The sequence below is a fragment of the Euprymna scolopes genome, chromosome 23 (assembly GCF_053919585.1).
Source record: "Euprymna scolopes isolate OS-2025 chromosome 23, ASM5391958v1, whole genome shotgun sequence".
In the NCBI taxonomy this organism is placed as follows: Eukaryota; Metazoa; Mollusca; class Cephalopoda; order Sepiida; family Sepiolidae; genus Euprymna; species Euprymna scolopes.
In genome coordinates this window covers 66,648,990-66,676,470 of record NC_136504.1, presented here as the reverse complement: position 1 = coordinate 66,676,470, position 27,481 = coordinate 66,648,990, and the positions used below count along the sequence as shown (strand labels likewise).

At 29.3% G+C, this 27,481-nt stretch overlaps 1 protein-coding gene across 13 annotated transcripts in view; it reads right to left on the bottom strand.

The window, feature by feature from the left end:
• Nucleotides 1-3,202: 3,202 nt before the first annotated feature.
• LOC145245959 (3',5'-cyclic-AMP phosphodiesterase 4C-like) overlaps nucleotides 3,203-27,481 on the bottom strand; it is a 1,213,142-nt gene continuing 1,188,863 nt past the window's right edge. For all 13 annotated transcript variants that reach the window (XM_080107731.1, XM_080107732.1, XM_080107734.1 and 10 more), the window contains 6 exons: nucleotides 26,942-27,106; nucleotides 25,838-25,937; nucleotides 24,148-24,302; nucleotides 23,048-23,170; nucleotides 19,974-20,156; nucleotides 3,203-17,626 (listed from right to left, as the gene is read on the bottom strand). In XM_080107731.1, the coding sequence (XP_079963857.1) occupies nucleotides 17,261-17,626; nucleotides 19,974-20,156; nucleotides 23,048-23,170; nucleotides 24,148-24,302; nucleotides 25,838-25,937; nucleotides 26,942-27,106 (1,092 nt within the window). In that variant the 3' untranslated portion in view covers nucleotides 3,203-17,260. The remainder of the gene's footprint in view (nucleotides 17,627-19,973; nucleotides 20,157-23,047; nucleotides 23,171-24,147; nucleotides 24,303-25,837; nucleotides 25,938-26,941; nucleotides 27,107-27,481) is intronic.

The following is a 27,481-nucleotide window of genomic DNA, read 5'->3' as shown; positions in this document are numbered from 1 at the left end:
ATATCAATGTTTCCCATGTGTCTCTGTTGTACAAAAGAAACTTTTCATTTTTTTTTAAATCAATATTAAGGCCGGAAACCATAATAACTGGTGTCCTCAAAAAGAAAAATGGAATAATAATAACAACAAATATTAATATTAATAATAATATACATACATATATTTTGTTTTAGTGTCAAGATTTCCAATTTTTAAACATAGATATACACCAATAATCAATAATGATTAATGACCAGTCCTCTAAGGGGCACCCAATCTGAATCTAAAAAAGTAAATTATCATTATTATTGGCCAATAAATCCCTGAGGGTAGGTTAAAAAAAGAAAAGAAAATGGCGGGTAAGTTTATTGGTAGCCCCTTTTAGTGCGAAGAAGCTTTTCAAAATAAACCACAACACAACAAAATCGTTGCCAATATATTATTAAAAATATATATACAATTATGTAGGTTTTCATATTTTATTTGTAAATTTGCCTTGAACTTAAACTACACCAAGAGTGATGTAGATACGATTATATATATATATATATATATATATATATATATATATATATATATATATATATATATAAAATAAAATAAAATTTTGTATTTAAATATATATCTTTATGTGTGTGTGTGTGTGTGTGTGTGTGTGTGTGTATTAATAAAAGTGTGTGCTTCTTTCTCGTCTGTGCGTTTCTTGTTTCTATGTGACTTACATGATTTTTTTCTTTACTATTAACCGATTATTCTTTGAAATGAAAAATTAAATAGTATAAAATAAAACGAACTGTTTAAAAATTCTATCCAAAAAAATCATTTAATTAGGAAATTAAATCCATCAGAATGTCTTTTGGTTTGGTCATAACAAGTTAATCGTTTTTATTTTTGAAAAAATAAAAATAAATAAATTGTTTGAAAGCATTCAAATTATTGAATAGAAAATAAGTTAGGCTCAAAATTTTTAGCAGCTTTACATCCAATAATTTCATTAAATAGAGATTGAAAATTAATCATAGTTTTATAACAATTAATGATGAAACGATGCTGTAACAATTCATTTTAACTTACGAAATCCTATTAAAAAAATAATAATTTAGTAATGAAAAGAAAACGTCATTGTTAAAAAGAAACAAAAATAAAAGTAAATTCCCAGGCAACGCTAGGCAGGTGGAGCTAGTATATAATAAATGTCGTTTAACACTTTACTGCAGTTTCATAGGGTTTCTGATTGTAAGAAGTGTATAGTTAATAAAGTTCATTTTCCACTTCGTTTCAATTTGTATTCAAATAGAATTTAATGATTTATTACTACACTTTTGACAATTAGAAACCCCAGTAAAACCTTAAGTTATTTTTATAAAGCTCTTTCTGAGAGGATATCGAGTTCTTGGTGTATGCAAGGTCTGCTGTCTTGGTTGATTTTCATAATATATACATCTTGTTTATGTATTATATAATCAGAAATTCATTGTACCGGTTATGAATTTCACAAGGTGACCATCCACTAGTCAGGAAATTTATAGAAAAAGGGTTAAAATGATTGTTAACTGAAGATAAACCAAAGGCCGTTTTTACCTTTTTTTCTCAAGTCTTCTGACTAGTTGATGATCACCTGACAAAACCCAAGTCCTGTATGATGAATATATGATTGTATAATATCACACTCTTACACTCTGGTTTATTTTTCTATAAATATGAGATATTAATAACTAACAGTAATCCAGATAATGTTTGTATTCACAAGGAAAAATATGAAGAATCTTCATTATATTTATATAATGGTGCTCAATAATAATAGAGCTATTTATATATAATAATGTAATAAACATATACCCAGTGAACTAAGTGCAAGACAGATTCAAGCGATTGCACTTAATGGGATGGTTAGATTCTTAAAAAGATTTCTACGATGGAATGTATGAGATAGTGGGTGAATATCTACCATCCTGTAGGGTGCGCCATCCCCAGTTTGAACAAAATAAGAAATGAAAAAAAAAAGTTTTAATTAATCGTAGCTTTGATATATAAACCTTAGTTATTCAAAGAACATTTCATATTTCCTTCAAAAACACTATTAATAGACAATTGTTTCTGTCCATTTCAAGAACATATGTTTGACATTCAAAATTATTCACAAAGAGGAATATTAGAGATATCTTGTGTATCATCAACATATACATTCTTGAAATGGACAGAAATAATTGTCTGTCAGGAAAGTGTTTTTGAAGAAAATCTGTTTCTCTCAATAACTAATATTTACCTGATGTTAAACCAATAGTACACTATTGAGCTACTACATAAAACTTTGTGTTAACTTAAAGAAATATAGTCTTAGAGAAGTACTTTCCATTATTTATTTCAATACATTAATAGAGCTTTATATTAACTGGAAATCCACATTCAAATATAACAGCAGCACTTTATCGTTCCTCAACAGCAAATGGAATGAACTTTTGCTTTGGCAAAGGGAATGCTAACCTCAACATATCAACTCTACAGTAAGTAAAAGATATATAGAAAATTTTAAATAAGTTTTATTGAAGAAAGATATCACTTTGTCTTTCTCAACTTATTTTGTTTATTTTCCCTTTCACTGCATTGCAAACAGCCTTATACATAATACATAATAATTTATCAGTTATATTTCAAGCCATATCCTTCAATAATAATAATAATAGTAGTAGTAGTAGTAGTAGTAGTAGTAGTAGTAGTAAATAGCTATACAAAGCAATCATACTTGAATCACAGATCACATCATCTATCACTCTGCTAGTAATATTTGTATACCCTTATTCTTTCTCCATGTTTTTCAATTGTTAAGTTTTATTTAATCTGTTCATTTATTTATTCTTTTGATACATGTTCAGCAAATGAACTCTTATATATATACATGTAAACAGTAAAATATAAAGCATGGATTATCTCCCTCTGCAAATCACTAATACTTGAATAAATGTTAAAAGCCATTAATTCCAACTTTTATTGAATTTTGAGGAAAAACTAACAAATGTATTTGGGCGGGGGTGGGGGTAAGTTTTCAGATTTCCAGATTTGGAGACAACTTGTTTTTCCTGGACATCACCAGTATTTATTATTATTGAGTGGTTTTTAGACTTGATAAGTGGTAACTCATTATTATAAAAACAAATATTAATCCTAATAATTAATGGATTTTGAGCAAAGAATAATAGTGGAAATTTTTTATATATTTGCAAAATTTCTTTTTTTTTTAATCCATTTTCGTCGACTCTAGTTACCATGAAACCAGGATTTTTCAGCAGTTTATCTAATTTCAGGCAAAATTCAGTGAAAAAGTAATGAACCATTTTTAGAAAAAATAAATAAATAACAGACAATGATATAAAACACAAGTCCTTTTCAATTGATATCTAAGACTCAAATCACACTCGAATATAATCAAATGTGTCAAAAAATTTGCCTATGACAGAAGAAATTATATAGTATTTTCTTTGTTTACATATTTTTAAACAAGAGAAATCTATTTTTTACAAAAGGTTACTATATATATGTATATATTGACAATTTCTTATCTGAAGTGTATCAGATAGAAACAATTCCTGGTCTTATTCTAAATTATGTCACACATTGACATCTCAATTGGTACGGCCACATCATCCCCTGTCAATCATCCAAAACATGCCAAAACGTATCCCACATCAATGTTGATGGCCCAAAACCACACAGTAGACCATTTAAGAGATGGAGAAAATCAGTTCATGACAAGCTGATCCTAGTAGATGACAAAAATGAAATGGGGTAGACAGGAAAATTTGAAAGTCGTTCATGAAATGGTTAATCTCAGCATGAGACAAAAAATGAAAAATAATAATACATAGACTACTTCTTTGGTATTTATTGATTTTTAATCTAAATACTGATTCCTCACTTTACAATGAATCAATTTTAAAATCCAGACTACATTCAATTTTTTTTAAAAACATCAGTGGATTTGTTCCTTTATCTATTAGTGGGAAGAACATACTACTACTCATCTATGAACTTGAATTAATATCTTGAACTTTTATTTCATGTTATTAAAACTTGGTTGCCTCTTAAGTTTCAAATAAGTTGTAATTTTTATTATTTGGATTATTCAGACTATACCAGATATTAATTCTATTTGAGATGATCTTGGTTGACATCGATTTAAGTTTAAAAGTGTGAGAGACTTGTTTTAACTCACTCTTCCCATTGTGATTAAAGCTAAGTTAAATTTAAATAAATACAAAAGTTTGTTTTTTTTCAGTCCAATAGTGGCCATGTTCCTGTTGGATTAGAATATAGTTTTGTTCAGTCATAGGAGATCATCTTCTATGGCTCTACCTTTTCTTTTAGAGAAGGGGTTAGTTTATCACTAATCAGCTGGGACACCTATAATGAGTGAATGCAGTCAAGGCTGCTCAGACATTTTTTGTAGGTAAGAGTGCCTTTTCTCCTAATGATCTGGGTTTTGAAAACCTCACTTGACTTTGTGTCTAATCTCCTGCAGAAAAGGTAAATAAACACATCTATATTACGATCAAAATGGCCCACTTCTATTTAAATCAATTAATACAGCATAATCATTTTAGATATTTTACATATAATAGAAAGCAAACATCCAAATGCAGCTATTTATGTGCCTAATTCGTAAATATATTGTTCAGACAGTTTGTAATAATTGTCTGGTGTTATTCATTTGTAATTTTATCATTTTATTTTCCTATACAGACATTTTTTTTAATATATTAACAGTAATTAAATAAATGCTTTCATTAAAAAAAAAAATTAACAAAATCTTTCTTCAAATATTATATTCATTAATTTTCAAAGGATAATGATGATGGAAACCTGTCTTGTGAAACAATGACATTCTGCAAGTAATCAGGTGCACTGTAGCATCTGTTGTGGCTATATAGTTTGAAGCTGGATTTGTTTCTCCAAATGTAAGCCTGGGCGGGTGATAAAGAGACCTAGATTTGCCCAGTTCCTAGGGTCTACCGCTCGATGTTGCAGACAAAGTTTGATGGAAAGGCAAGCCAATACAGTCAGAGCCAGTGCAGCTGCAGGAGTTGCCAAAAAGATGTTGCAGTGCTTCACCATCTGCCTATCGGGACTCCAAACTTATTCAAGGGAGGTAATTTAAATAAAAACTTAGTTTTAAAAATTACAATATATATTTTTCATATAAATCTATTGTAAGCTAGATGTTAAAAAATATTTAGATAGATTAAAAGCTTTTGGATGGGAGGGGGAAGTAGTTTATTTGCTTACTATTAATAAGATAGTCAGAAAGGAAAGACAAGCCATAAGATAGAACAGGCTTTACCTTTTGGAAGGTCTCTTATATCACATTACTTCCTAAATCTGGACATAATCTAGTAGAAATTTTCAAATGCCAGAGTCGAGTCTGAAATGAGTAATCAACTCATGACAAAATCTATATAATAATGTAAGGCAAGTCTCTTTCTCAAATTTTTTCATTCTTCCTACAAAATCAATGTTTGATTCAGATTCGTCAGTTTCTTCTTCTGAAACATTGTTATATGTTCTCAACAAGAAAAAATGTATTTTGATTTCGTTTCTTGAAAAAAATAATCCGCTTAGAATAGAAGTATTTATTCATGCAAATATTATGAATACCTTTTAAGGAGATTGTTTATTTTTGCTTTGAACTATATCCTGGAAAATTCATGTTTTTTGATTTATAAAATACAGGAATTACTTTTCAGCCCAGATAACTCTTAAGTATTTCCTTTTATATATATATTTTTTTTTTTGAAAAATATATATAGTCATCTTTTTATATATATATATATATATATATATATATATATATATATATATATATATATTTGTCATCTACATACAGTACTGTTTCGCTGTATCATAGCTCATCAGTGCGGCTAGACAGGCAACTACCTTAAGCAATTATCTATTTTTAGAGTGCATTTTGTTTAAAAGGTATCATGAACAAAATAAATAAATGATCATATATATATATATATATATATATATATATATATATATATATATATATATATATATATATATATTTTACACCTACAGACACTAGTGTTTTATGCAGTGCAGGAAGTGATGATTGCCGCTGGTTGAAGGAGTCAAGCCCCCTCAACAAAGCCGCTTTTGGCTCTGCTAGCGAGGAACTAAACCGCTAGGCCACCATCAACCACCACAGAATAATGGGAAATTTTAGCATTAATAAAGCTTAATGTTAATTCATATGATCTATAGTGATCAAACAACAAAGTTGCGATCTCGCAACAAGGCCAACTGACCAACTTTTTTTTATTTCCCAGACAGTGCTCATTATTTTAGAAATTATTTCTTAAAGAAGTGAAATAATTATTAATTATAAATAATTATATTGCGGTTAGCCATAAATAGTTGTGGTTTCTGAATTTACGTAAAATTTTATCCATTGTGTTAAAAAATATCACATCTACATCATGTAAAAGTGAAAACTTGCGACTGTGGAACTTTTCACTGAATCGAAATAAAAAGAAAGAGTTGCAATTTGAAAAATTGAATTAAATTAAAATAAACAAGAAATAAGTTCTTTTTGTTTATTTTAATTTAATTTCAAAAAGTGATGAGAAAAAAGAAGAGAAAAATTGATTTGGTGAGACTTTCAAAAGAATGACAATAGAGTCAGATGATTTCTTTTCTTGACAATTTCCAACCTCTTGTGTCAAAATTTGAATTTGTTGGCAAAAATTACTTCAGTTGATGGGAAAGGATTGCTGAGAGGAATTAAAAACAACAAAAAAATACACAAAGGTGGTAAAGCATATGATTTCATTGTACACTGCTCTTTTGTACAGCATCAGAGAGTATCCATTGTCTTCAAGATGTAAAACCATTTCTTTTTTTAAGTAAATCCCACCCCTCTCTATCATTGACTAAACATGGATTCCATGAACAAAGCTTCTTACCTAGAACTGCCCGCCTGTGGAACTCCACTGGTCTGCTTTCCAGCTGACTACAATATCCTTATCTTCAAGTCCAATGTAAACAAGTTCTTGCTCAGCCGTCCTAGTAAATGATCTAATTATACCAAATTCCTTCTATGAACGATTATTACGCAACTGTCCTAATAACTGCAATACACACATTAACCTTTATCCTCAAGTGGCCTCCATGTCTTGATATGTGGTGACCTCTTTGGAAAAAAAAATGTACTTAGCCAGCATTTTCTGGAATGCAGTGAAGTCATTTTTAATTTTTATTTGTTTGCACTTTTTAAAACATATTGAAAAAGAATTAAAATTAAAGTTGTAACTTTTATTTTGTTCTTCAATATTTTAGTTTTTGGTAATTAATTAAATAATCTTTCATGTTATCTGGGCTGGAATAAGTAATAAGTAATTACTTTGTTAATATGTTACAAAAATTATAATAATTGATTGATCAGAAGCAAAGTTCTATCTGTTATTTAACATATAAAATTATATTGCTGGATTTTCCAGCAATATAATTTTATATGTTAAATAAAAAAATAGTAGCTAAGTGTTTTGCTTAAGAAATATTCCTTTGTTCTCAAAATAGAATTTACAAATATTTACGGACCCCCCCCCCCCCATTTAATTTAAGAATGCATGCAGCAAGGCAGAGGAAGTGGGGCATTTCTGTACCCAACTGGTAAGTGTAGATGTGAGACAAGAAATGAAACAAAATTAGATTGAACTCGTACATGATAAATCATCCTTTAAAAAAATGTTTTCATTTAAATTACCGCCCTTGAAAATTAATGAACATATTTATTTTTAAAAAGTTTTGCTAATTTATCTCCTCTTTTTCATCATTAAATCAGTTTAATTAATTACTGCTAATATTGAAAAAAAAAAAAACAAAACTATAGCATATGTAGAAAGATAGGACACTAAAATTACAAATGAATAACTAAACATCAGTTTATTATAAAATGTTTAAAAAATAGTTACACAAGAATATCTATTGTGCATTCAATTATTTGGTCTGACATCAGCTGTTTTAGCGAAAAAAAACAAACAAAAAAAACTGAAAAAATACTTGTGCATTTACTAATTTAGAAAATATGGATAGGGAGGGATGATTCAGAAATCATGCAGTAAATTTTCACGATTGTGTAGTAATATTAATGCAGGTACATGCATGCATTGTAGAATGTCTGTATATAAAATATGAATATAATGAATCATAGAAAATTCAGGATCATTCAAAGGTCATGTGCGTCCATTTGTGCCATTATTAATTAATTAATTAATTAAAGACGTTTGTATCTGTTAAGTGATCAAATATAGTACTTTTTATGTGAATTGCAAATGTGTTTGACATGCATCAGGTACAAGATAAGCAAAAAATTATAAAGATGACATTTTTTTGTCTTCTTTAAATAAAAATCTGTGTGTGTACTTATATATATATATATATATATATATATATATATATATATATATATATATATATATCAGCAAAGATGTTTAAAGTTTCAATTACATCATATTATGCACTCTCAGTGCAAATTATATCATTTTAAAAAGAAATCTTCATAGTGTAAAAAAAAAAACAAAAAAAATAAAACACTACCTGAATTAAAACTTTGTAAACTGAATACATAAATTAGTTACCTCCCCTTTAATCACGAGAGTGAGTTATTTATCTCTTATTTTTATATAAAGAAAGATTTTTTGTTTGTTTCTTATTGATCTTTAAATTGCATCATCTCTTCTGGTTCTTCTTATTGAGAAAGGTGCCGAAAAGAAAACAATTTAGAAAATTCTTTGATGCAACTGGGGCAACTGCAAAACTCTTGTTTTTCTTTGGTTTTAGGAGCACAATTTAATTATACTACTTGAAATTTTCCTTCAAACATCTCAAGCCAGAAACTATTAACCGCTTGAAGTTTAAAAATTAAAAAAAAAAAGTACTTTAGAATTTTGAAAAGCCACAATGCAAACGGATATCTGAGATTTGCTTTTATAAATAAAATAAATTTTGAAATGAGATTTTCCTTTCTGCTATAACTGCCAATTTCATTAAGTGTTTTTTTTCTTACATTTTCCAAGAATGTTTTTTTTTTAATAAGGGAAAAAGTGTTTCTAGGCTAAAAATTAAGAATTTCTTCATATCTTAATGGAAAACATGAAAGCATGTAAATTATAAGTGTTAATACAATTATATATTTTTATATTTTGGACAGTTCTCTGTCCTTTATCATAAACTGTTTTTAAATGAAAATTGTTTGAATATGAAACTTTCAACTTTCTACAAACTTCATTTCAAAAGTCTTTTTGATGCTTTCACATATTGGTTGCATGTAAAATTGAATGGCAAAGAGAAATTTTTTTTCTCTTAATATCAACATACACGTATCTATCTTGTTCTTATTACCATTGTTATTACCAAAATGATTTTATATTAAAAACATAAAAAACATTGGAAGATTCTCCTTACTCTTTTGATTCCCAATGTTTCGTCTGCTGAAATTGTGTTGCTTGTTATGGATTTAGCTGAATACGATATCAAAATTCACTTTTTTGGTACTTACGAGGCTGACGGGTGTATTATAACTATTCTGTACTTTCACCTAACAATTTAATAAACAAAAAGATATTATAAAACTTGAAGGATCGTTTGAATACATTGATTTAAATTTTAAGTGTTGTGTAATTATAAAAAAAAATAAATAAAATCAATTGTGTTTGTGCTTTATTTCTTCAATTTTGAATTGTGTGTACTTTGAAAAAACGTATTTTAATCAGATTATTATTTGGTTTGTTTTATTTGAATTGATATATTGCAAAGAAGCCAGCAAACGAACAAAGTGTTAAAAAAAAAAATACTATAAATAAATGTTACCATGACTAATAAAAGTTACTTTTCTACCTACATTACTCATTATTTTTTAGTACTTTTTTTTTTTTAGAAATAATTACACAACATTTTAAATGTAAATCAATGTATTCAAACAGTCTTTTGGAAAAGAAATATATAAAATAAAGTGGTGCATGTTTCCGTGCTATTTTTTTAAACCCGTATTTTTTTAACTCGTATTTTCAAGTTAAATTCAAGATTTACGACATCTTTTTCTTTATTAAATTGTTAGGTGAAAGTACAGAATAGTTACAATACACTCGCCAGCCGGGTAACATCAGTGCATAAGTACCGAATTCTGAATTACTAATTCTTTGCATACCCCTTCTCTTTCCATCATCTTTGCGATCACTTTTCCCACTTCAGCTTAGTGTCTCAACGATAATAATCTGATTACAATACTACTTTTTTTAAAAAGTACACGTGAATTCATTCATAATTGTGAAATTATTCAAAATTGAAGAAATAAAGCACAAGTGCAACTGATTTTTTTTAAAATAATTACACAACACTTGAAATTTAAATCAATGTATTCAAACGGTTCTTCAAGTTTTATAATATCTTTTTATTTATTAAATTGTTAGATGAAAATACAGAATAGTTACAATACACCTGCCAGCCCGGTAACATAAGTGCATAAGTACCAATAAAGTGAATTTTGATACTGTATTCAGCGACATCCATAACATGTGGCACTTGAATTATCGGTTTAGTTTATTGATGCTACACTGTAATCACATGATTAAAATTTTAGCAGATGAAACATTGAGAGTCAAAAGAGTAAGGAGTTCCCATTGGAGTTTAACTATAATTTGTGTGTGTGTTTAGTTTTGATATCCATTTTGATCAGTTTTGTTTGCGTCCATATGTGGATGGGAATTTAATGTCTCTTAAAATGTATTTGATGTTCTGTTTGATTGAAATGTTCGACTATTTGGAAGTAGCTGTTTAATAGTAACTTTCTGAATCTGAATCTATATATACTTATATGTAGGGATTTACCACCTCTATTAGTTTGGGAGTGGCTCCCGTTCCTAAAAAACAATAAATAAATAAAATGTTGCTCCTTTCCCCGTTCCCTCTGCAGCTTAAAATAACCTGTTAAAACAGTTAACACATTGCTAACATTATTTCTAAATATCCCCATTTACTTGTTGGATAAAAAAGCTAAAAGGATACACTGCTTTCTTGTAAAGCTCTACAATATATAACAAATAGAAACTAGCCAACTAGCTTATGGAAAAAGCCTAATATATATATATATATATATATATATATATATATATATATATATATGATTAGTTTTTTTTTTTTTTTTTTTTTGGAAAAAGAATTCCAGCAGAGTGCTCAATTAAAAGGAAAATCCAAATTTTAAGAGCGTACTTATATTTTGTGTATAAGAGACGAATATTGGCTGAAGAGAGCTTGATAAGGATACCTTAAACGGGCCTTATTATCGGGCTTGAAACCGACGGTACCAATGACCTGTCTCAACTAACAACTTTCTGTACACAAAATATATATATATATATATATATATATATATATATATATATATATATATATATATATATATTCAGGGCTTTACATGGACTAGTTGCTCGTGGCATGGAAGAAAAACACTAGATTAGGAAGGCAAGGGTAGTTTTGTAACTGGGTTCAAATGTCCAGACATGCTGTAATTATCACTTCTTGCACTGATGAGCAGCATAAAACACTAGTGTCAGTATAAAAGTGTTTATATATATATATATATATATATATATATATATATATATATATATATATACTCTCTCTCTCTCACACACACAGATTTATTGCTTTACTGCATTTCCACAGATCAAAGAATGTCTCAACTTGTTTGATATCTAACACTTTTCTGATGATCCATGAAATTGCAGTAAATAATGATTATTTATTACTGATGCAGCTCTATTTAATAGGAGATTGAGCCCTTTATTTATTCAAGATCTACTATTTCAGTTTGGTTTTGTCTCAATTTTAAATGACTTGTTCTATTTCTTATATCTAACATAGAAAACCATCTGTTAGGATCTTCAAAATCAGGCCAAAATAGCATATCATCTGACCAAATCAAACTTTGCTTCTGACTGGATAATTTTCATTTGTTATTGTTGCACCATGTTATTGGCAATATAATAATGCATTTCGCTACAACTTATTTTTTTAAGTATTTAGTTCAGCCCAGATGAAATATTTTTAAATAATCACCTAAAAATAAAAATCAGTAAGGAGAATAACTCTTATTTTAATTGAAAAATATAATTGTTTTTTATACCACAGAACTAAAATTTTATTTCTTTTTTGTATAAGTTTAAAAATGTGCAAACAAATAAAAATTAGAAACTCAAATGACTTCAACACAATTCAGTAATGCCGGTTATAAATTTAAATGTATTTGATAACATGAACTAAAAAACAATATTCTTTTCAAAAGTGTTCAATATATGTGTAGAGCTTTTATAAATAAAATTAAATAAACATTATTCGATCCATATCTGGTTCCTTCTAATGTATATATAATCTTATATTGGTAATGCCGTTTATATGAAAACCAATCTTATAGTTTAAGACCCAAATCCATGTAATTTTCTGTCATCTCAAAATATTAATCTAGTGTAATAATTCTAAACCTGTAGGGTTTAGGTACAGAACATAAAATATACATTTAAATAAGTGATGCTAAGCCAAGTGTTTATGAATGTGATATATAGGAAAATAGAAGAAATAAAACCACAATAGTCAAAAAAAGTCAGGTATAAGGGCAACAAAGTGAAAAAGAAAAGGTCATTAAGAGCATATACATTCTAACATTGTCACTATTGATATGATATTATGAAACTGGACCAGAATTCAAAAGAAAGATATATTTCCATAAATGTAAGAGGGGGGTCAACAAAAGAGGAGCAATTAAATGACAGGGGAGAGATGCAGCATGTCCAATGAGGGGAGTGGGTATGTATCACCGGGGTTATTACCGACAAGGATGGCATCAATTCCAGTGGGGAGTGGGACCTTTAATTCAGAGGGAACCCACTGAAAGAGGTAATTTTTCTTGCATGGAAATTACTTTATATCACATTCACATATAAGTGTAGTGGAGGAGAGGGTAGTTTTTCTCCACTATCTTAGAGAAGAACTAGAAAAGACTTTGTAAGTCAAGGTCAATACTGATAAAATAAAAGTATGGAAGGGGCAAAAGACAAATTTCTTAAACCTTTGAAAAATTTGAGGAAAAGATTGATCATGGGCTGCCAAAAATCAGTTTGAGAACCGTGCACAAGTTATACTACTGAGACCTCCTGTCATATGTTATGCAATATATTTGTGCAAGAAAGGACTATGTATGAGCATCTACCTTTTTTTGCACGTTAAAATGACAAAGTAATATGTAACATAAATGCACACATGTATGCACATAGATAGGAATAAGGTAATGTATAGATAGGAATAAGGTAATAAGCAAAGAACAGATTAAAAAGAAGAGTAAAATTTATCACAGAATTATACTTATTTTGTTTCTTTTTTTTTTTTGATTTGATTACTTTATTTCAATTTTGAAACTTTGTTTAATAATGAGTCAGATCAAATATACAAAAAGTTGGAAATGACATTGGGAGAGAATCAAGTCCACAAAGTGGATGGACAAAGTGAACAGATGTGTTAGAGTGAGATGGAAATGAGATTGGAAGTAGGTAAGACGTAAGTATATCTTCATCTGACTGTATAATAAGTGTCATTTCTTGACAAAGTTTCACAACTGAAATGAAGTATTGAATCAATAGAAGTCGGATTATTTTGTTAATTTTTCCTTTCAGTTCGTTTTTTTTTTGCTTATTATCAGATTCTGAGCGATACCAATATAATCTGTTAGATATTTATTCCTTTAAACCAACTTTCATCTATATTTATCTTTTGAAAGTGGAGCAAGGAGGTTAGAATTCATACCTGGGTTAATTTTTTACTTTTTAAATCTTTGGAGGGGAAGATATGTTTTGGAAGTTAAAAGAAAATATTTTGAAAATTAAAAACGAAAAGCAAACTTTTATGAGATTTCCCGAAATAAGCCAAACAAGTTTTCCTGAGTGCCTTAAAAACAGGTACATATGAGGGGGTGACGAGGCAAACATAAAAATAAATTACTCTAAATCAACCAATCACAGCCAAATTTATAATAAACCAATCAATTTATAGAGTTGATATAGTGCATAACCTTAACTAATACTCAGCAAAAAGTATATCCAGTGCATTATAATTGGATATTAAAAATAAAATGCATTTTAAGTAAAAACACTATTATGTAATTAGGTGTTATGTTGAAATTAATAAAAATTCCTAAAAAATAATTAAGTAAAAAAATAAATAGAAAAAAAAAAATAAGCAGATAATGCAGTTTTATCAGTTTCTTCTATTGCAGCCAATTCTGTGTGACAAACTGACTTACCTCTTTTGTTTTCAGTTAACTATCGGGATTTCAAATCATAAAATGGTAGATGGAGAATATCTGATAACAATTTCTTTTTTATAAAAAGAAAAATAGTTCTAGCAGATCTTCTACTCTATCAATTTTTTTTTTTTTTTAACTAATTTTGATATGACACATAAGTATGTAATGATATTTTAATTAAAATGCATTTCTTGATATGCAACTATAGTGCACATGCACCACATATGCACTCATATGTGCTCCCTTCACTTAGATAGTAGAAAGGACAAAACTCTCAAACCTTGATAAAGCAACCGGCCCAAAAGAAAGAACGCTGCAATATGACAACTGTGACCAAGTTGGTTTCTATTATGTGGAACTCATTGTGCCCCTGAGTAGTCATCATTTACTTGGTGGAGAAAATGGAAGCATGTTCTGTACAATTCACTTAAAACAAATTGTTTGGAAGGCCGTCTGATAATTTTGGCCTCTTTCTTTTGACTACTTTTATAACACATTTTATAGTTAATTTCCATTATTACAAAAAAGGAAAAAGTATGTCATCTATAATAAAATTACTTTTCTTTTTAATTGCTTATTTAATATTAATTTGTTTAAAAAAATTATCTAAGCCAAAGATGCTATTAGATTTTATTTGGAAAATTTATTTAAAAAAATATTTTTTCTTTAATTTTTATTTATGGTTTAAGATTTTATATAAAAAATTTATAGTAAAAAAGTATATCTACTGTTAATTTCATGTTTTTTTTTTACGTAATAAATTCTTGACAATTAGGATAGCTGAACCAAAACCTCAAGTAGAAAATGGAGTGCCATCGCAAGGAATTAAACATTGATTAAAAGATTACAATGAGTTTTAATTAACCTGATGAGAAAAAAATCAATTATTTAACTCAAATTGTAATAGCAAATAAAGTGTTATATTTAAGAATTAGAATCTATTTATATAGGTTTTAAAAAAGTAAAAACAGTGAAATTAAATATGGCAATTTGTCTAGAATCTTTTGCCAAATGTCAATTAAAAACAAAACAAAAACAAAACAAAAAGAAAAAACGGAAATTATGTAAATAAACACTCCAAAAATTACTCTGGGAGCCAAAACTAATTAGAATTATTCACCCTATGCAATTTTGGTGAATAAGACAAACATCCATATTTAATTTCAGCATTAATTATTGTTTTAACTGAAGAAAATAAGTTATTTTGTCCTAAATTTACGATTCCTATTGTTTTGAGAATGATTAACTGCAAATAATTAGAATAATAAACTAATAAATCACTTCAAAACTCATTTGTTGTTTGTGATATCACATTTCAAATATAGCGCTGATGGAAGGGGAGATCACTCTATATAATTGCACTACAGTTACACTATGTAGGAGAGGTAATATTAATATTTTCATCGGCTTTAATTCATATAGTAATATACTGTATGAATTTTAACAAGTATCTGGATTTTAGTCAACATTTTAATCTTTAAGTCTACATTTTTATTTGTTAATGGAAAAAAAAATGTTTTTGTCATTTAGTCAATCATTTTACACTTTTTGTTTCTTATTCCAAATTTCCTGCTTTTGAGGTTCATCAAAATATAAGTGACTATAAATGAAATAGATTTATTTAAATATTAATAATTTTTGATGAGCAAAAATGAAAAATGTTTTTTAATCCTAACAATTAAGACAATTTAGAAGGAGGCTCTCAGAAAAAAAGGAAACTAACTGCAATTCAAAGAATAAATTGTTTTGATGATGGAAAAAAAAAACTTAACATGTGTTGATTTCTGGCCATAGAAAACCAATCTTTGTTAATATTTTTTTCCTTTTTTGGTTGTTCTGAAGAATTTATAAACATTAATGTAATTCTTAAAAAAAAGAAAACTTAAATTCCATTTTTCTTTTTAAGATATGTAAATAGCAAAATATAGTTGAAATGGGAAAGGAAAATGGAGTTCTTTAGTTAATAAATAAACTGACAGTTTTTAAAATCTATTTCCAAATATGACTTGTTGAATTATAAAACAATTTCTAATAAATGTTGAGGATAATAAAAACAATATATGTCAAATGTGTAAAAAAAAAAATAAACCAAATATTTTTGTGTACATAAAAGAAAAAAATTGTATATATATGTAAAAAAATGAGTATATATATAAAAAAAGATACTGACTACAGTTTTGTTCATAATTTAAGCAACATAAAAGATAACCAAATATTTTTGCTTTTTTTTAAAATGAAGTTTAATAGATGGACATGAGAAAAAAAAAATAATGAGGTAATTTTTTTCCAGTTTCTGTTACGTGTATAAATACTCCTTTTTACTAGAAAACTGAAAATAAAAATAATGGACTGCCTTAGCTTTTGAAAATAAAGGCAAAAATAACATTAAATAATAATAAAAAAAAAAATTAACTTCAGCAGAGTGTTGAGATACACCCTTTTGTTTCTTTGTGATTTTTTTTTGTTTTTTTTTTTTGTAAAAAGAATCTTTAGAGGGGAAGGGGTGTGACAAAAAAAAAAGATGAGAGAAAGGGAAAATAAGTTATGATAGCATAAATTAAATATTCAAAACTTTTTTCTTGTTTTGTTTCTCTCTTTAAATATTGTCAGTCAGTTCATCACCACAGCAGTCTGTCAGGATTTGATCGATTGAGTCTGTCATCGGCAGCAGATATATTTTCAGCAACAAGTCTTTGAGTTTTTTTTCCCTTTTGAAACCAACACATACATTATATATTACATCCAATGTTCTAATGCTGTCTCTTGAATTTTGACAAAGATTGTTTTTTTCTTCTTCTTCTTTTGTTTTCAGTTAAAATATTAAACAAAGTTCTTCCTTTCACGGAACATACACACTCACACACAGAAAAAAAAAAACAAACAAACAGCAAAAAAATAAAATGCTGGTTATTGTGGAAACGTAGAATATCGTCAAGGTTCCGCCAGTTGTTCTTCCTCCTCCTCTTCCTGCTCCTCATTGTCTAACTGATCAGTTGTCTCTTCGTTAAGACTTGAGGTATCAAAGCGTACAGTTACTGTGCTAGAGTCCTGCCTATGTTGTTTTTTCTCATCATCTGTGCTTGAGTCGAACTGAAATCTGGTCTCTTCAGAATCCTTGCAGCCACTATTGCTGTTTCCGGAATTGTTACAGAAGCTAGCTGATGGGCTTATGGGGTTCATACTCTGATACCAGTCCCGGTTGTCCTCTAAAGTATCCAAGATCTCTTGGGCACTCGGATAGACCAGATCTGCCCATGTTTCCCACAGTGGATGGACAATGTAATCAATAAACCCAACCTGAAATTAAAAAAAAAAAAATTAAAAACTGGAAAGAGCTTAGAAACTGTAAATGAGATTAAAAAATAATTAAAAACTTAAACACAAAAAATATACATTCTTAATACCCTCCTATTATTTTTATTGTGTAGGTGGTATCCTCATTGCTTGCGTTGCTTGGAAATGTGGGTAGAAATACCAGTTGAGGATCCATTCTCAACAATCAACCCGACAGGTACTTGTGGGACTGAGCTATACTGCCTTTCCTGGATAGTACCGAGATGGTCCACTCTTCCAGGCCTTGCCACCTCACTTTCGGGTGGAGTAAGTTCATTGCTAACTAGTTGAGGCACCCTAACTGAGAGTAATGTTGACAGAGCTAGCTAAACAATTTTTGTTAGGTCAGAGGGCTCCTTCTTTAGAGATGCTGACTTGACTCTTCCGACCTTGAGTCACATCTTGCTGTGGTGGGAAGCAAGTAAATAACTACATCCTCAGATATAAAAAAAATGGGGGGGGGTAATCTTTGCCAGAATTTTACAGACAAGAAATTTATAATCAAACAGCATCTTAATTTTGATTCTTATTGATACAACATTGCAACTATCATACCTTTGAACTATGTTCTGAAACAACATCTACGCATCTAAGCAAAATGGCTGCGCGCGTTTCTGTATGTCCAGCAAAGGCTTTTTTCACGAGGGTTCTCGAGGGGGGGGGAGGTTACTATGTTTTAGAACTTTTTATATACTCGCTAGATCATAATATCTCCGATTTGTGAAGGGACGTTGTCTCTAGATTTATTTTGATCAACTTTTATAAAATTCATGCTATTCCATCCTCTCGCGTGCTCTTCGTATAAAAACAAAACTAATCGAAAGCGAAGGTAGCTTCTCGACTTTTCTGCAGGGACGTCTAGAAAGCAATTAGCTTTAATCAATGTGGAGGAAACCCCTCATATCAGACAATTGCTATTCATTTGGACACTCTCTTTTTGTGGGGAGCTGGCTTTCCCCAACATCGTGGGGAAACAAATAAATGAAACAGTGAAAAGCTGAACTGGCCTTCAGCCAACGTTCATTTCTGGACCTGCTTGAACTCATTGACTTAGCAAGTCAACTTTTTGATTGACATCGTTAAATTTGAACGCTTTTCACTTTCTATGGCTTCGTAGCATAGTGGTAAGATGTCACGTTTTCTTTCACTTTCTTTTCCCCCTTCGCATCACCACGTTACGGGTTCGAGCCTGCCTGACTACTAACTTTTTTTTCCTTTACACCTCCAAAGACCCGGGCAACACTAAGTACCCCCGGCTAGTAATACCATAAAAAGCATCACAAATATTTTTTTAAAAACTAAATGACCATTTTCTTTTCTTTTTTGGGGGATAAACCTCATGTTGTAGTAGTGTTGGTCTTTTCGAAACTAAGGCATCTCCAGTGAATCGTTTTACATTCTTTTTAGGTCCTACATCAACTGGTGACTACATGCCTTTCTGAAACGACTTCCATAAAAAAAAGGAAAAAAGTCCGTATAAATGAGAACATGCAGCTACCAAGGTATGAATAACAATTTGTGAACTTTAATGTTTCTGTAATGATTTTAGCAACTTTATTGCTGTATGAACAACACAAGGTTGACAATGCAGCACATGTTATTTATTGTGTTATATTTTTAGTTTTTTAAATATTTTTTTAATATGTTAACATTACAACATTGCCCATTTAGATATGAGGGGCAATTGTAAATTAGGGACCATACCTAGGGACACTCTAAGTACGGAATTGAGCAGCGAGATATCTGTTCACATTACATTTACATTTCTGCATGTTAGTACAATCAGGAAGCAGGAAACAAGTAGGGAATTCCAAAGACTAGTAGTTTAAGGGAAAAAACTATTGTAGTAAAAAACTTTCCCATATCGGGGGTTCTCTACAGTAAAAGGGTGGGATTTTGCTGATTGTCAAGTTAGTTGGGGGAGTACTTATGAGAGTTAAGGAAGAACCAGTGCTACAAATTCAGTAGAGCACATTCCATTAAAATATTTGTAAAACAAGCACAAACATACAGCATTGTGGTGATGAAACAGAGGGTAGAGCTTGGTTGACAGTGTGGGACCTTTTAGATTGGAGACTTTTGTTATACCTTATCTAATATGGAAAAACTAAGTCCACAAAAGAGTCATCAATCTAATAAGTTTGACACTGTCAACCAAGCTCCAACCTGTCCCATCACTGCAATGTTTGATAGAAGTTTTTTGATTTTTTTTTTTTTAATATAATTTTAGAAATAAAATCTTTAAAAAATCTTGAACACTTGATAAGAAAAGCAAACTGTAGAGCATTACAGAATAAAAACGGTTACTTACTTGGGATTTCTCTACAGTTGCTGTGTGCCGATCACACATCGGGCTAATGTCTAAACCTTTATCACGTTCCATATCACCTTGAATAAAAAACTCTTCCATGATTCGATCAACCCATTTTCGGTAAACTTCTAAAGGTTTCGTGGGGTTGCTTAAATCTGAGCAGTGGACCATATTTTGCAAGACCTAAATTATATTAAAAAAAAAAAGAATTTGTTAAAATCATGATTGTTAGTTGATCTAAAGGAAGAGACAAGAATTTTCTTCTTTCAAGGACAAAAAAGCTGAAATGGAGATGAACTTCCCAATCTGGAGAGCTACGATCCTCCATGTAAAAACAGTATTTTTTTTTTTTTTAAAGTTCTTTACATCAACTGGAGAAATTTTCATTAAAAAAAAAAATACACTAGTGTTATTTCATAGAAAAAGTTAATGAATTAAGAAAAAATATCATTATATATCATCAAATTTGTTTTAGGAATTGAATCCAGTGTAAATTGAGTAAAAAAAAAAAATGTTAACGAAAAAAGAAAAAAAGAAAGGTAAATTCAAATTTGTCTCTTTTTCAAATTAATTGCAAGTCCTATTAATAATACAATTATTCCCTTTGAATATAATTACTTCCCTTCAATATTTTTTTCTTACGACATGTTGCCATATTGAATTAAGGAAGCAGCATGTCAAACAAAGAACTGTTTTTGCAACTTTCGTTGAAATGCTTATGTGGTAATTCATTATTCTGATGAGTAATTTTTAATTGTTAAACTGTTGAAAAGAAAAAAAAAATCAACACATTTTTTATTTCTTGTATTATTAAATTACTGAATTTGAATGAAATCTACTTTAAAACAATTGTGACTAAACTTGGTAGAAGTTATTCTTCCTTGAATTTAGCTTAAATGCTATTATATATGTATGTGTATGTGTGTGTGTGCATATATGTAACAGAGTGAATATAGCGGCTATATGCAAATACCGAGCCATGAGCGAAATGACGTCATTGTAAGAAAAAGACTATAAAAAGGAGAGAAAGCATGTTCAAAACAACAATCAAAAGGACAGAGGTCAGAGAGAAGGAGCAAGATCATGTTAAAGACATCATAGCTGTAATGAAAAGTCACACATGGCAGGAGAACAAGGGAATAAATGCCATTGTTACAAAAACAAAAAAAACTAAAGGAGTCGAGTTATTACTTGTCCTATGTTCCTTGTGACGTAAACTGCATACAACGTATGGCTCCCATGTATAAATGTGTGCATAATGTTACATATAGTCAAAGGACATGCAGTAAACCATAGAAGGAATAAGTTGACAGCTTCCTCCTAGCAAACAGTGTAAGTGAAATGTTAACAGACAAGAGAAGTTGGGAGTGATTCACATTGTGTTTAATACTGAGGTTCAAAACTAAGTCAGAAAATGAAAGCAATAATATATATGGTGGAACAAAAATCTTGACCCAGAAAATATTTTACTATATAAGAATAAATAATATGTGTTTAAAGTGATATTCACCTTCTTCTAAACACTTTTTACCCAATAAAAAATGTTTGTATATTTTCATCATAGAGTTTTAATTTCTTATATTTTTAAAACTTATTTAATAGAGTTTTAATTTTTTATGATTTCAATTTCTTGAATGATGTTATTTTCCAGTATTTGTAAAATTCTTTGTTTGCTAGCATAAACTAGTGATTTAAGATGTTCTGATAAAAAATAATCCAAAGGATTCAAATTCAGAGATTTTGGTAGTCATATAAACAGCACTTGAAGTTCAATCAATTTTCCCTGAAAATGTATTATCCAAATATCTGCACAATTCCTGATAAAACCACATTTTGCAAAATTGCTAATGATAGGTAATATCTGACTTATGTAAACATTCTAGAAAGTTTTGCCACTTGCTTGAAAACAAAATACAACCACTTATTACAGTCTTGAACCTGTTTTTCAGCTGTCGGAGCAGCATGCCAGTTTTAACTCTTATCTGGTCGGCTCATATCTTTGGTAGTCATGTGCTTGATCTTGTTTCAGTGAAATCCTCTTTATATGATGAAGTCTGTTAGATGGGAAGTATGTCCAAATCCCACTAATTTCTTTTTCCGAATAATGTTGTTAATCAATCTGTTACTAATAAATTTCTCTCTGATATCTGCATTTCTAAAGTATATCATAAATAATAGATGATAAATAAAATTATAAATACATGATTAAAATTATGTTAAAAAGTAGCTGGCCACCCGGCATTGCCCAGTCATACAATACGCTTAAACATGATATTTTAATTTATGCAGATTGTGTATGTATTATTATAGGATCAATCCTCTATTGAATATTACAAGTAATTATTTACCCCATAGACTAATTCACAAAAACAAAAAAAATAATGATGATATCGTTCATCAAATTCTGTCTGTGTTTGTTTACAGTATCATGTCAGCTGATATTTGGGCTTGACGATGAATGCTCTGGAAAAGTTACTTCTGATTAACGTTTAGTATTCAAATATGCAAATGAAGAAATGATTAACAGCAATTTTAAATGGTACCTCTTCCTTTATTCTAAATTGAACTCGTTAATAAGAAAAAATTAAAATAAAATAGTGAGGTACACCGCGGCTTGAACAGGGGATCATTCAATCTGTAGTCGAATGCTCTATCACTAAACTATATCTCCAGATGACAATAAATCAATAAATATATAAGAAAAAAATGATTTCCTGAGATTTTATTATTTCCCTTGGCCAGTGTAATGTAAAATATTTCCCTGTAAAAATTCTTTTTTATCTATAAAAGAGAAAGATCGGAGTTTTTCAATACTTATCGGGTGAATTTCTGTACAAAACATATTTAAGAACACTGTCAGACATATAAATTAGCTTTGTGTGAAATTTACAAAAGATAGGCTTAGCCGTTTCGGAACCTATGAGAAAGGAACTCACACACACACAAAATGACTTTTATATAATAGTAGAGACAGAGAAAAAAGGAATCTCTATAATGGCTTGTTTATGAGTCAAAATGTTTGCACCAGCTTGTCTATAGATCATTCAAAATTAAAAATGTGTTTTCTAACTTACCTGAATTCTGTCAGTATAATTATCCAGCAGTAAAACTCCCGAACCAGCCACTTTTTTGGTTTCTACCATTGTTTTCAGATCTGCCAGCAGACTCATATGTTTCGACATGTCGGTAGCTAACACCTTTGAATAAAAAAACAGAAGCAATTTTTAAGAATAATCTTTTTGACCAATGTGGGTGTGTGTGTGTGTGGGGGGGGGCATAGATGAAAAATAACCTTCTAAATAACCTTCTAAATATAAAGTGAGTATAAAAAAGTAAGCTATAAACTTTTTTCACACGTTTAGATTTCAGTAACTGCACACAGAATATCAGTGAAAAAGTAATGAGAAAAGATGTAATCAAGAGTTTGTTAAAACATAAAATGTTATAACAAACAGAGCAATGCAGCTTTCTGATAATTTTTGCTTGATTTGAATTTTGTAGTTTTCACTAGAGGAAAATATGAATGAATCAAAATATGTCAGTCAAAATAGGCAAAAAAAAACAAAACAAAAAAAAAAACGATTATGTATCAATAATCAATTAGTTCGGTGTGAGGAGGAGGGTGGTTAAAACTTTTATTCATCTCAAACAACTGATGCATAATATGATGATGTAGCGACCAGATTTATAGGGAGAAAACCTGGGTATGGGAGTTGGACAACAGGATGGTTGTTCACATTACATTTTTATGATATCCTACACTTGGGAAAAGGATGATAATCAGATCATCAAGTGTGGCTTCAGTTTGCAGTAGAAAGTTTGGAATAAAGTGATTTACATGTACATTATACAATAATTTGGTAGATTATGAACTGACATAATTAAAGTTTTAATTATAATACAATGGATAGTGTCGATTTTTGGTATCTGATTATATTTAAAATTTTAATTATATCATAAATTTTATAATTTATCAGATTATTATATGAAAACTATTTAACATAAACTTTTAATCACTGAACTTATTTTTTTATCTGCAATATTTAAATATATGGAAAATACATAAGATTTAATTTGTTAAAAAATAATTTTTGCATTATTTGATTTCCTTGAATTGTTTTGGTTATTTGATTTGAACTTTTTCATATAAATAAAGTAAATAAAAAAGTCTTACCATATCTATAACCATTTTTCTAAGTGATTGGTGATGCTTTCTGGAAAGATTTGCAAAAATATCACAGTTTTCTTCCTGTAAGAGTTTAAATGCTACGGCCAAATGATGATTTTCCAGCACTGATTCATCATTATACATAAGAGCAAGCTCTGAACCTATGGAGAGAGGAGAAGAAGAAAACGAGTTCAATGAGATACATGTAATTATGCATTAAAAATTTATTTGAATTTTTTTTTTTTAGACATGACAAAATTACGGCAAAGTGTTTTTCCAGTTATTACTGGCATCCATTGAAAAAGCCATTCTAACTGCTGCATTATGAAAATAAATAGATTTAAGGAGTTGATAAAACGGTATCAAAGTTTTTTTTTTAAATAGTGAGAAATCCCATATCATATTTTTCCTCTGTGATACACAAAAATTTTCTCATTTGTTGTATGGCCAGTGAACCTTTTCATTATGACTGCATTTTCTTTTTATCATTTAATTTCTGCTTCAGCTCTAAGTAACAGCAATCCATCATATTACAACATATTTGGAATGAAGAGTCAGAACCCTAAACTGAGGTAGCTATTAAACATGTGTACTGATGAAAAAATATAAGTTTTGTTTAAATATAAATAAATTGATAAACTTGTCTTGTTTTGTAAGACAAAGAGAGAGAAAGGGAAGATATAAAATTACATAAAGGAAAGGTGGAGCGAGAGAGAGAGAGAGAGAGAGAGAGGGAGAGGGAGAGAGAGAGAAAGATTGCCTCTGTCATGCTTATTAAATTTATATATAGAATGGTTGCAGTTATATTGATTAATATACAAATTAAAGAGTGAACTTAATGCTAAACATATTTAAAAAAATTTTTTTTATATCCAAATTGTTTTCATTCTTTTCTTATTCAGATACATTTTGAGTATCTGTCCAGAAAGAGTCAAATTGAATGGTTTTATCACTTCCATTTGCTAAGGTCATTCTTCTGAATCCAAATCTATCAATCATTCTCTCCACCCAAACTTACACCATTTGGTATGTCACAATTTAATTATTGTTTTCTTTTTTTTTTATTTGTTTCTGTTGAAATTTCTTTTTATCTAATATATCTTTGCTGTTTGAGTTTATTAAGATACAAACATTTTCATTTTAAATAGTTATGTTATTTCATATAATAAAGATTTTCCCCAATTTTGTGTTTTCATAATTAAAAAGGATGTTTCAATGTCTTTTCTGTAGAGTGTTGTTGATTCCATCATTTAAGATTTCTGCTTTTTTTTAAAACTTTGGTTCTCTTGAGATTCCCTTTTGTTTAACACATTACTTGATTTGATTGAAATAAGAAACATTTTCATTTCAATTATAGTTTTTACTTTATAGTTTCATGTTGTAAATAATCATTTTAATTTTGTTTATTTGCATAAAAGAATTTAGATCTGCATGTTAAATATTGGTTCTGTTCTCAAGTCAACTGAAGACAATTTTAATTTTCTTAATCTTTCACATTACAAAACGACCATGTGTCAGTGTATTTACAAAAAAAAAAAAAAAAAAAAAAAAAAAATGAATGAAATTAGATATGCAAGATGTCTTCACCCAAAGGAGAAGGGGACAACAAAAAAGCAATAGAAAAACAACATTTTCCTGATAAAGAAAATGTGACTTTTGGTTTTTGAGAAAATAAAACAAAATGTCTACTACTTACTAGTGTTTACTAAAAACTGATTTGTGACTCCTGGGTGATCAACATCATGAATAGTACAAGCGAATATGGCTGCTAATACTTCAAGATCTGTAAATACATTCTGTAAAACAAATAAATAAATAAATAAAATGAACAAGATTTACTACAAAAAACAATTTCTAATCTGATAATTTTTTATTTCTTTTTATAACATTATGAATTACAAAAAAAAAAAAAAGTTCTGAATATGTTAATTTTTTTTCTTAGTTTTGTTGTATAGCATATCTAGATATAATGAGATATAATTTTGGTTTGACATGCTTAATGTAATTCACTTTTGTTCAACTTTTATAGTTGAATCAGGAATTCAAGAAGATCTTCAGATTTGTGCTTGCAGCAAATGTGGAGAATCAACTGAAAAAGAAGCTGACTCTTTCTCTGAATTCTAAAAAAAACCCCCCAAAACTGCTGATCTGCGATTTCCAACACACTCCCCACCTCTGAGTTATCATATTTTCTATTAGGTAGCATTAATAAATGGTCTGGAAACTTTAACATTATAAAATAAGAATCAAGGGTAAGTGGAGTAAAATCCTCTCCTAAAACTCAATGTAGTAGCCAATGAAAAGAGTTCAACTATTTTTTTTTCTTAATTTTAGAAATCAATCCTTTCATAATATTTATCATCATTGAACAATTAATCTATCCATCTCATTAACTCTAATCTGTAAATGGTGTTTAGCTTTTGTAAGCAAAATTATGAAACCAAGAAAAGGGCTTACTTTTAAAATGTCTGCACATGTGTGCATTGTGGAATCACGCTGCCAGGGACTGAAGGGGGGGGGGAGAAAGAATCAAGATGGCAGCACCCACAACTTTTATGATTAGTGATCTTGCAAAGTGACACAAAATTTTGTCGTTCGTATGTAGATTAGGTGAACCTCGACTGTATAAAAGTAGGCTGTGTGGAGAATGCAGATAGAGTGTTTTAAGAGAATTCTCGAAACTTGTGTGTCATTTTGCTTTTTTGCCTTTTCTTTTCCTTTTTTTTGTGTTACAGCTTTGATAAGTGGTGATTGATTAATAAGAATAAGTACAATATATAAGCAAATGAAATGTGCTCACCTCCAGCGCTGGTACTGACAACAAAACATGGGTTGACTGCGTGACATCTGCAGCATGCATGGCATTATGGTATGGGACGTCTCGATGGTAATGGTCTTCCAGATGCATCAAATACGTCACAACAGTCTGGGCGGGAATATTGAATGTCTTCAGCAAGTTTCTTTCCTGATAAGAAAATTACACAAATTATTCAATTGTGTTAAAACAATATTTTTTTTTTTACTATTACAAGATTTCAAAACACAAGTATATCAGAAAATTTAAGCAAACAATTCGTTATTAGAATTAATTTCATAACAAGCCACTCTGTGAAAAATTATCTTGTGTAAGCAGTGATGCAAAGGTTCCTCCCTTTGGTTGAATCCTATAGATACAATTGAAATAGTACTGATTTAAAGCAGTATTTGCATTTCTCATTTGTACAGCTGATTGGTTGGCTGCACTGTAACAAGATACTGGATTACAAGATTTGAGGTCTGAGGTTTCAACTATGCTATTAGAAGATCAGTTGTATAGCCACACTGATGAGCCTTCTAAAAG